The 12,171-nt window shown below is 44.0% G+C and overlaps 1 protein-coding gene across 1 annotated transcript in view; it reads left to right on the top strand.

The window, feature by feature from the left end:
* LOC309568103 (uncharacterized protein) overlaps positions 1 to 12,171 on the top strand; it is a 111,509-nt gene that overhangs the window by 54,150 nt on the left and 45,188 nt on the right. The window contains exon 4 of the mRNA XM_082273699.1: positions 3,291 to 3,345. Coding sequence (XP_082129825.1) covers positions 3,291 to 3,345 — 55 coding nt within the window. The remainder of the gene's footprint in view (positions 1 to 3,290; positions 3,346 to 12,171) is intronic.

The following is a 12,171-nucleotide window of genomic DNA, read 5'->3' as shown; positions in this document are numbered from 1 at the left end:
GCTCTGTGTTCCCTTCAGCCTCTGACAAAGGCTATTGTGTTGGAAACAGTTTCTTGCAGAACGCGCCCATTTATGCTGTATCGCGCATGTGCGCCGTGCTATGTGGCGTTCATTGCGTAAGAACACACTCTCCACGCGGCGTACGCCTGTACTTAAAGGTGAAGATTCCCACGCGCGCGTGAATAGGCCTACACCATAGACACGCGATCAAGGCAGAGACGAACATACGGACGCTTATGCGCCAGGGTGAAAACAACAACAACCATATGGGGTGAGAGCAGCTTAGGCTGAATTTTGTTTGTCCCAGCTGATACCTTTCAGGTAATCAGCTCAGAAAAAAAAAAACACAATGTGATAACAATAGGCAAAGAAATAATGATTTAAATCAAGCTTGGCAACAATCCTACAACTGCCTCAACAAGATGTAACTTGCAAGCATAACATCAATAGTCTTATGTAGGGATACATATGGCACATGGTCTCTGTTATCTTACTAAAAGGAACAGCGCATAAAATATTTACAATTTGCAATTTATGCCAGCAATTTTTACCTTCAAGGTTTGCTGACTAAGTAAATCTTTTAAATTGGACTCGCCAGTCCAGCTGCAGGATTCTGCTTGAAACAGAAATCCAATCTTCACCCATCACGGCGAGCTTTGTCTTGGCGACATTCAAGGACTGGGTCCCCTTATTTTAGAGCGGCCGAAGCCTTGGACCTGTAGAGCACCCTGCATGGAGCGCCTTTGGGGTTTGGTATTCCAAGGGTCTGGATCCCAGGGTCCAGCGCCTAAAAAGGACAGCATTACAGGCAAAACCTCGTATCTGCTTCCTGAGGCTCAGGTACCATCTTTTTAGTTTATTGACTGTTTAGGATGGATCTGATAGCTAACCCCTTAGAATATCTTCTGTGTTCATTTGAAGAAAAAATAAGAAAAATGTTGAGAGATTCTACACAGTGGACATCACCTTTAGACAATAGCAAAAAAACTGAGGTACTTCCTGTGTGGGAGGGGTTATATAGGGAGCACCAATTCTGATTGGTTGCCAGTGTCCATCACCTAAAGGTGGCTATATAACCCATACGTTATGATTTATGGCGCTGTGTCCCGTGATGTACGAAAAGAAACGTTTGATTTTTCATGTTCCTGTCCCATAGAACTTAATAGGGTTCGAAAGTTCGCTAGAACGCTTCCCCTGGTCAAGATGTTCTGGTGTGGACCGAACAGGTATTCATAACACTCAGAGGCCTTTTGGAAATGTTTTTAATCATATATAACACCAAATGCAGTCAATATAAAGACCTCCCCACTTCCTCAGGGCTAATGTGCACAAGAACAAAAAAAAATACTACAAACATTTCATACAAATTATGGTGATGTGTGTAAATGAAACCCATCCATAAAATATCCATTAATTATTTATTGAAATGGACATTGCATTAAAATCAATCTGGATCTCATCCTGGGTAAAGGGGAGGTGAGGGTGGGGGGGGGGGGGGGTCATTCCCCTTACATGGGTCTTGCTGCTGTGGCTTTCATTCATAATTAAAGCCCAATTTAGTACATGGGGGGGGGGGGGGTTAATTGTATGTGTGTTACATGCTTTTAATGTATGTTTACTGTTGTGAGTAGTATTCAGTGTAGAGTTTAAGAGGAAGTAAACTCTTATGGTTTTTTTCAGTTTTTTCTTCCCTGCAAAGTAAATGCTAAATGTGCATCGCATACTAGCACATTATGTAACACTTACATGAAGCCTGTGTTGTCCCCGCTGACGGCCGCATCCATCTTTGCCCATCTTCCTTCCGGGTCTGTGGACTCTGGCTGTATTACTAGCCGGAGGCCGCGTGATGTCACTCTCGCGTGCACGCAGGAGCCGCCGGTCATGGCACAGGGCTCTGAAGAAATGGCACAGGCGGCCATTTCTTCAGAGCGCATGCACTGATGATGTCATCGGCTGCATGCAATGTAAATATTTCCCAAATGGTGCAAGTTTAGGAGATATTTACAGTACCTATAAGTAAGCCTTATTAAAGGCTTACCTATAGGTAAAAGTTATAAAGGTGGGTTTGCAAGTACTTAAAAAAAAAAGCCTTGGAGCTTCCGCTGGCACATTAGGTGAACGAACTGAATAACCTTAAGGGTGTTGTCCTTTTCCTTGTCTATACTGCACAATACCTACTTGACCTCTGTGTATTAAGCTGTTTAAAAACAGCACTTTGGATAGTATCTTGATATTTACATATTATAACTATATTAGTCTATAGTGAATAAAGTGGAACCTTATCTATTTTTAACAACAGGACAATATGTACCATTATGAAACAGGGAATAAATCTAAAATGACATTTGAGGTGGTCAAGCAGGTCGACCATGTGGGGAACCAGTGTCTCTTAGAATATTTTATAATAGATAGATAAAAACTAATGTGGGCTCGGAGTTTGGTTTGTATGATTGTCAGCAAGAGTTTGGGAAGGAAGACATTTGAAATAGATGGAACAGTGGAACATATTTTATTGGTTTAAGTTTTTAGTCTGGGAATTTGTATATTTGCCATTATTGGCCCAGGTTTGTTTACTCCATTTTGCCTACTCAATATTAAGGCCAATACAACACATGGTTAAGCATTTCTTAAATATGTGATTGCATCATTTCATTAAGACAAAGATTCTAAATTATTGTTAAAATAGTTGAACCACTGCGCTATGCCGTTTTTTTCCATAGTTAGTTCTGACACAATTTTGGTATTTAAATGCATATCTTCTAGCTATCTCTATTTTGGTAGACAGTCTGATTTTTACACTGTAAAAAAGCTGTCTTGCCCTGGGCCGGGAGGAAAGGGCCCCGAGGTCAGGGGGTGCCCTTCATGGATTTGTGGGAATATGGGTAATTCTGGGGTTGGCTTGGTACATTAAGGTGAAGCTTAAATGCCATTATGTGGTGTCAGTCTTTACATGTCAAGAGAGGTTTGAATGATATAAATGTGGAATCGGACACACTTAATGCTCCAAGCACAAAGCTTTACTACAACTCTGGTGATTAATATGGTAATAACCAGTAACCTTTAGCAAGCTCTTATAAATCATCTTTCACTGTTCATCTGTTTTATACTGGTGACAAATGATTGCCCACTGGTTGATGTGGTTTATTTCAGTTTGCATTATCATTGCTCTTTGCATTGTCTTAGCAAGTGGTCGATGAGCAATTGAAAAAATTATACCTGTAAATAAGCGCTGAACTTCTTACAGTGACAAATGTAGTTGATGCAAGTAAATCATCTTCTTTTTTTTGTAGTACTGCAAGTTTTGCTACGTGTGTCCAGTTATATGTGAGACAGCCTGCAAGCCTGGTAAGTCACAAGAACATTTACATGATAACAGTAACAGAATTTTATAATTTTACAGTTTAAATGTTCTGTGTGAAAGGGCTTATATTATTATAGAATAACTAAAAACTATAGGCCCATTCACACTACCCATGACGGGAAAATGTGCTGGAAACGCATGGTGATGCATGTTACATACTTTGGTGCGTCATGATGCATTTAATTTTGAATGGCACCGAATACACCTCCACAACACATGTGCAATATACTGTGCATAGCACAACGCATGAGGTCCTGTGTGGTACACTGTGAAAAAACTTTTTGCATGTGAGTTGAGCAGCACATTCATTTGGATTGGCCTGCATAATACTGCACTGCAACAAAATCAGCACATTATTGTAATTGTGCACAGCTTCAGCCAGGTGAACATGTTGGCTGGCTGAGTAACCAATGTCACAAATGTGAGCTCGGAATTATTGGTCCTGTTCTATGGTGCACATTGTTCTTTTTCTACTGTATGTATGAACAAAACTAGCTTTCTAGGTGCAGCAAGAAAATCTTTCTGTGGTAAAATTAGATTAAAACCGGCGCTAGGATTTAATATGTGTTAAACTTACAATGAACGTGTGTTGCAGCTGCTGCCCACTAAGTAAAAACTTAGAAAAATATATATACCCCAAAAAAACAGCGCTCGCAAAATAATAAATAATAAAAATAAATAGATGGCATCAATTCATATACATTTTAACTCCAACAGTGTTATAATACTAAAATATGTGCATAAAGTGCTCTGTGCAAAAAAAAATATATATCCAATAATTATATAAAAGTGCATAAAGTATTGACGTGCTGGATACAGGATAACAACTTATATAATAATTACAAAAACATGCCCTGCAAAGTGCAAAAGTGCCATCAATACTCAAAGTCCACAATACTAGCCCAAATGATTGGTTTATTTCCACAATTATGATCGTGCTCATATAAAGTGCTGAATATCTAAGGTGCCAATTTTCAAGGTGCAATGGTGCTCCACACAGTGATGGTGCTTCCAGCCCCCCCTGAGGGAATCCTCTCACCAGAGCTCAAAGGTAAATGGGCCTTTATAATAATATGGACCAATGCTTCTCCAACCCAGGAATACACAGACTTCCCCTTTGGTATCACTCAAAAAAGGATGAGCCAAACATAGTGAAGCCCGTAATATAACATTTTTTATTGATAATAAGATAAATGCTACTCACAATAAAGCATAAGATAATCGGCAGAAGAATCATCCCATTAACCGCAAACACAGCTCCACTCCCGGAACACAGCTGGCATGCGTTCCACGGGATCCAGGAAGTGACGTATTACGGTAGCCGTTCACCGGAAGTGGGTTGACGCATTTCGCCCACCTACAAGGGGCGTTTTTAAAGACTGTAGACGGGGGTTCTGGGGTCTGCGGGTGGGGGGATTATCGGAATCTGGAAGCCCCCTTTAACAAGGGCTCCCAGGTCCCGGTGCTCCCCCTATGTGAATGGGTATCTGGTACATCGTACCCTTACCCATTAACCAAAATGTGTACAAAAAATATAAACACAAAAGACAGTTTTTGACCAGTCCTTTATTCAAAAATAAAAATAAAAAAATAGTGTCCATTGATGTAAATCCATTGTCAATCATGACGCCTGCCGCACCCGAAAAATAGAAGAAAATTAAAAGATGCTTTGCCTCTTCCGTATGCCGTGCTTCAGCTTTGACATCTGTTTTATAGACAAGGAGTGGGACCACCCGGTTACGTCAACCGGTGGCACACCGTAACACACCCATCAACCCTGCATTCTATTTGTAAGGCCCCCTTCAACCCCGCACTCCATGCAAAGCTCACCCTTCCACCCTGCATTCCGTACATAATGCACCCCTCAACCCTGAACTCGATACAAAGTCCACCCCTCAACCCTGCATTCCATATGTAATGCACCCCCTCAAACCTGCACTACATACAAAGCTCACCCCTCAATCCTGCATTCCAAATGTAATGCACCCCTCAACCCTACACTACATACAAAGCTCACCCCTCAATCCTGCATTCCAAATGTAATGCACCCCTCAACCCTGCACTCCATACAAAGCTCACTCCTCAACCCGGAATTCCATACATAACGCACCCCTCTACCCTGCATTCCATACGTAACCCGCCCCTCAACCCTGCATTCCGTACGTAACGCGTTCCTCAACTTTGCATTCCGTATGTAACGCGCCCCTTAACTTGCCATTCCGTACGTAACGCGCCCCTCAACTTTCTATTCCGTACGTAATGCACCCCTCAACCCTTCATTCTGTACGAAACACACACCTCAACCCTGCATTCCGTTTGTAATGCCCCCTCAACCCTGCACTCCATGCAAAGCTCACCGCTCAACCCTGCATTCAATAAGTAACACACTCCTCAACCCGGCATTCCGTACATAATGCACCCTCAACTATGAACTACATACAAATCCCACCCCTCGACCTGCATACCACATGTAAGGCACCCCCTCAAAAACTCACCCCTCAACCCTGAATTCCATATGTAACGCACCCCTCAACCCTGCATTCCGTAAGTAACCTGCCCCTCAACCCTGCATTCCATACGTAACACGCCCCTCAACTTTGCATTCTGTACGTAATGTGCCCCTCAACTTTGCATTCCGTACGTAACGCACCCCTCAACTTTTCATTCCATACAAAGCTCACCCCTCAACCCTTCAATTAATATGTAACGCACCCTTCAACCTTGAATTCTATACATAGCATAGCCCTTAACTCTAAATTCCGTACGTAACGTGCCCCTCAACCCTGCATTCCTTACATAATGCACCCCTCAACCCTGCACTCCATACAAAGCTCACCCCTCAACCCTGCATTCCGTATCTTATGCACCCACTCAAGCCTGCACTCCATACAAAGCTCCCCCTAGATCCTGCATTCCATACATAAACCAACCGTAAACCCTGCATTCCATACAAAGCTCACCCCTCAACCCTGCATTTCCGTACATAATTCCCCCTCAACCATGTACTTCATACAAAACTCACCCCTCAACCCTGCATTCAGTACCTAACGCACCCCTCAAGCCTGCACTCTATAGAAAGCTCACCCCTCAACCCTGCATTCCATACAAAGCATTTCCCTCAACCCTGCATTGTGTACATAACGCACCCCTCAACCCTGCATTCTGTACATAATGCACCCCTCAACCCTTCACTCAATACAAATCTCACCCCTCAACTCTGCATTCCATATTTAACACACCCCTCAACCCTACATTTTGTACATAATGCACCCTCAGCCCTGCATTCTGTACTTAACACACCCCTCAACCCTGCACTCCAAACAAAGCTCACCCCTCAACCCTGCATTCCGTACATAACACACCCCTCAACTCTGAACTTCATACAAAGCTTGCCTCTCAACCCTGCATTCCGTACGTAATGCACCCCTCACTCACTTCTGCACTCCATACAAAGCTCACCTCTCAACCCTGCATTCCGTACGTAACGCACCCCTCAACCCTGCACTCCATACAAAGATTGCCCCCATTCCTGAATTCCGTACATAACGTGCCCCTCATCCCTGCATTCCATACATAGCGCACCCCTCAACCTTACACTATGTAAATAGTGCACCCCTCAACCCTTCACTCTGTATGTAGTGCATCCCTCAACCCTGCACTCTTTAAATAACGCACCCCTCAACCCTGCACTTCTTATGTAGCGCACCTCTCAATCCTGCACTCTGTACATAGTGCTTCCCTCCACCCTGCACTCTGTACGTAGTGCACCCCTAATTCCTGCACTCTGCACATACTGCACCCATCAACCTTGCACTTTGCACATGGCGCATCCCTCAAACCTGAATTCTGTACGTAACACGCCCCTCAACCCTGCATTCCGTACATAACCCACAATTCAACCCTGCACTCCATACAAAGCTCCCCCCTCAACCCTGCATTCCATATGTAATGGACCCCTCAACCCTGCACTCCATACAAAGATTGCCCCCATTCCTGAATTCCGTACGTAACGTGCCCCTCAACACTGCACTCCATACAAAGCTCACCCCTCAACCCTGTATTCTGTATGTAACGCACCCCTCAACCCTTTATTCCATACATAATGCACCCCTCATCCCTGCATTCCATACATAGCGCAACCCTCAACCTTACACTATGTAAATAGTGCACCCCTCAACCCTTCACTCTGTACATAGTGCACCCCTCAACCTCTCACTCTGTATGAAGTGCATCCCTCAACCCTGCACTCTTTAAATAGTGCACCCCTCAACCCTGCACTTCTTATGTAGCGCACCTCTCAATCCTGCACTCTGTACATAGTGCTTCCCTACACCCTGTACTCTGTACGTAGTGCACCCCTAAATCCTGCACTCTGCACATACCGCACCCCTCAACCTTGTACTCTGCACAGGGCGCACCCCTCAAACCTGAATTCTGTACGTAACACACCCCTCAACCCTGAATTCTGTACATAACCCACAATTCAACCCTGCACTCCATACAAAGCTCACACCTCAACCCTTCATTCTGTACGTAACTCATCCCTCAACCCTGTACTCCATACAATGCTTACTCCCCAACCCAATATTCCATATGTAACGCACCCCTTAACCCTGCATTCTGTACATAGTACACCCCTCAACCCTGCACTCTGTATATAGTGCACCCCTCAACCCTGCACTCTGTATGTAGTGTATGCTTCAATCCTGCATTCTTCACCCCTCAACCCTGCACTTTGTACATAGCGCTCCTCTCAACTCTGCACTTCTGACAAAGCGCTCCCCTCAACCCTGAACTCCTGACTTAGCGCACCCCTCAACCCTGCACTTCTGATGTAGCGCACCCCTCAACCCTGCACTCTTTATGTAGTGCGCCCCTCAAGCCTGCAGTCTGCATGTAGCTTATGCCTCAATCCTGCACTCTGTAGGTAGCTTTCTCCTCAACTCTGCACTCTCTACATAGCACACTCTTCAACCCTGTACTCTATGTAGTGCACTCCAGAATCCTGCAGTCTGTATATAATGCACTACTTAAATCCTGGTATATAACAATGCCTCACTGTTAGTGCAGTTTTGCCACATCCTTTGATGCAGAGGTAATGATGTGCAGTAGTCTCTAGCAGTGAACAGTAATGAAATGCTGTAATCTCTAGCAACAAATCAGTTAACAAAATGAATGTGCAGTAACCTCTAGCAGCCAACCAGTGAGTGGCAAGGATGTGCAGTAACCTCTAGCAACCAATCAATCAGTGAGCGGTAATGATGTGCAGTAACCTCTAGTAACCAATCAGCAAGCAGAAATTATACAAGGTTGAATAAAGACAATAATCTATCCAGTTCAACCTGTGTATGTGTACGTGTGCAAGTGTCGGTCATTATTTCCCATATCCCTGTATGTTGTGTTCTTTAACCCCTTGGAGCCTAAGCCTTTTTCTTACATATGTTGCTTACAAGTTAAAATCAGTATTTCTTGCTAGAAAATGACTTAGAACCAAACATTATGTATATATTTTTAGCAGAGACCCTAGAAAATAAAATGGCGATTGTTGCAATATTTTATGTCACACAGTTTTTGCACAGCGGTCTATCAAATGCAATTTTTTGGGAAGAAATACACTTTCATGAATGAAAACAAAAAACAGTAAAGTTTGCCCAATGTTTTTCATATAATGTGAAATATGATGTTACACCGAGTAAATAGATACCCAACATGTCATGTTTTAAAATTGCGCCCACTTGTGGAATAGCAACAAACTACTTAAGTACTTAAAAATCTCCATAGGCAACATTTTAAAAATGTTTAATGGTTACATGTTTAGAGTTAAAGTGGAGGTCTTGTGCTAGAATTATTGCTCTCATTCTATCGATCATGACGATACCTCACGTGTGGTTTGAACACCATTTACATATGAGGGCACAACTTCTGTGTGCAAGCATGGAGGGACAGGGCACTTTAATTTTTCTTTTATTAATTATTTTATTTTTGTTTTTATTTTTACACTGTCCCTTAAAAAAAAAAAAAAAATAAAATGTGATCACTTTTATTGCTGTCACAAGGAATGTAAACATCCCTTGTGACAGTAATAGGCACTGACAAGTACTCTTTATGGGGGATCTGGGGTCTAAAAGACTTAAAAGAACTTCAAAGCATTCAAAACTCCAAGCTTGGCTGTTTTGAAAGCTGTAATTTTTTTAAAAATCTGGTGCCTTTAATGTTCTAGTACCTGGAAGTGATGTCATGATACCGCTTCCAGGTTTTTACATCGGAGACCTGATCAAAGTTGAATCCGGCATTGTTGGGGTCTTCGGCCAGCCGAGAACCGGGTGAACCACGGAAGGAGGCGAGGGGGCATCCCCTCCTGCTCCTTATAATCACAATTGAGCAGCTGTTCAGCTGCATTGGTTGTTATTACAAGAAAGCCGCCCGTCTGCTCGATTCAATGGTACCGGGGTGATGCCTGTAGCTGCAGGCATCACCCCGGTACAACCCCCTGAACCCAAGGCAGCATCTTTGGGTTCCGTCGGTTTGAAGGGATTATAATGCACATCCAGTAATCTTTTAAGAACATCAATACTCCCCGCTGCCACCACCAGTTGTGAAAGAAAGTTCCACATGTTTATCGCTCTAACAGTAAAAAAAAACCCTGTGCAGTTTACGGTTAAACCGCTTCTCCTCAAATTTCATTGTGTTGCCCCATGTCCTCTTACACTCCCTGAGACTGAATATTTTTTTTCCTACATTGGAATCACCAGTTAGGTGTTTGTACATTGCTATCATGTCACCTATGAAACGTCTCTTCTCCAGTGAGAACAAATTTAGTGCCTGCAGTTCTTCCTCTTAATTGAGGTCCTCTAATCCCCTTATTAATTTCTTTGCCCTTCTCTGGACCCTCTCCAGCTCCAGCACAATCTCCTGAGGACTGGTGACCAGAAGTGGACAGAATACACCAGATGTGGCCTTAACAGAGTTTTATAAAATGGCAGGATTATAGTTATCTCTGGAGTATATCCCCTTTTTTATGCATCCGAATATTCTGCCGGCTTTGGTAGCTGCAGCTTGACATTGCATGTTGTTGCACAATCTGTCATCTACTAGGACCCCCAGATCTTTCTCCATTCTTGATTTCCCCAGAAGTCCCCCTAGAAGTCCCCCTAGTAAGTAGTTGGTATTTATGTTTTTAGTCCCCAAGTGCATTACCTTACATTTCTCCACAATAAACCTCATTTGCCATGTAGTTTTCCACCACATTATTTTGTTCGGGTCCTTCTGTAAAATTTCTATATTCTGAAGTGAAGTTATTGTCCTACTTATCTTTGTGTCATCTGCAAAAACAGAGATTGAACTATTTATCACATCCCCAAGGTCATTTATGAATTAATTAAACAGAATTGGTCCAAAGAAAGAACCTTGGGGTACCCCACTTACCACTCCAGACCAGTACACGTTATTTATCACCACCCTTTGGACATGTCCCGTAACCAGTTTTCTATTCAAGAACAGTCCTTATCCACTTTACGATCAGCGACGTAGACCTACGTCGGCTGGCTTTGCGTGGTTATACCGGGGTGATGCTTCTAGCTAGTTTTTTAGAGCCGGCAGTTGGCTTTCCGGCGGTAATGACCGATGCGGCTCGGGAGCTGCTCGATCATTACCCCGGTGAGCTGGACGTTCCCCCCTCCCGCACCTTCCGCGGCTCTGCCTGGGTCTCCCGTTCCACCGGGAGACCTGAGCACCCAGCCAGCACGTCCGCCGGTTGGATGGAGTCCCGATCAAAGCCAGAAGCGGCTTAGATCGGGTCTCCGATGATGTAACCCGGAGGCGGCGTCCATGACGTCACGTCCGGGTTACTCAGCTACTAAAGGCGGCAGTTTCAAAAAGTGAATGTATTCAAAAATGCTGTTTTCATTGCGCAAAAAAAATCGCGGGACGCAATACACTCCAAAGAAGCTCTTGTACTTTTTTGGGCGTAATGCGTCCCGCAATTTTTTTTTGCGCGATGTTACCGCGATTCGGCAGGCGGAAATCGCGGCAACATCGCTCAGCGTTTGGGGGTCTATTGCAAATCAACGGGCAACGCACAGGCGTCCCGCGATTTGCAATAATCTCCGGATCGCGGGCGGAACCGCGGCGGTTCTGCCCACGATCCATACGCTGACATGTGAACGGAGCCGAATAACCTTGGATAAGGATGGGTGTTTATGGGATGCCCACTTGACTTCAAACAAACCTCAGGGACAACTTCTATATACATTACTTTATACAGGGGCTTTTAAACTAGGGAATGGGGGGTAGGGTACAGATGTAGAATTAGCCAGTGGAAAGCAAGTTTCAGAGGGCAGAAATGGGGGCATTAGCGGTAGGGTGTTCGGAGCTCCTATACCCAGGGTGGGTACGGGGAAAAATCAAGAGAGCAGCCTAAAAACATCAAAATTACGAGGCTTGTATACCAATGCCAGAAGCCTGGCCAACAAGATGGGAGAGCTGGAGCTGCTGATGTTTGAGGAGGACTTATATTTTGTGGGGATAACTGAGACTTTGTTTGACAGCATTCATGACTGGATGGCGACCATTCAGGGGTATTCCCTTTATCGCAGAGATAGAGAGGGTAAAAAAGGGGGAGGGGTATGTTTGTATATTAAGAACAGTATACAGGTAAATATGAGGGATGATATTAATAATGGAGCTATGGACGAGGCAGAATCCCTATGGGTAGAGCTTCAAAGGAAAGGCACGGTGGGGAAGGTAATATTGGGCGTATGCTATAGGCCCCCCAACCAGAGGGAGGAGGGTGAGGCGGACCTCATGTTACA

The sequence above is a fragment of the Pelophylax lessonae genome, assembly GCF_965119305.1.
Source record: "Pelophylax lessonae genome assembly, chromosome: 12".
Classification (NCBI taxonomy): domain Eukaryota; kingdom Metazoa; phylum Chordata; class Amphibia; order Anura; family Ranidae; genus Pelophylax; species Pelophylax lessonae.
Note: the sequence above shows the minus strand (reverse complement) of the source record. Positions and strands in the feature narration are given on the sequence as shown.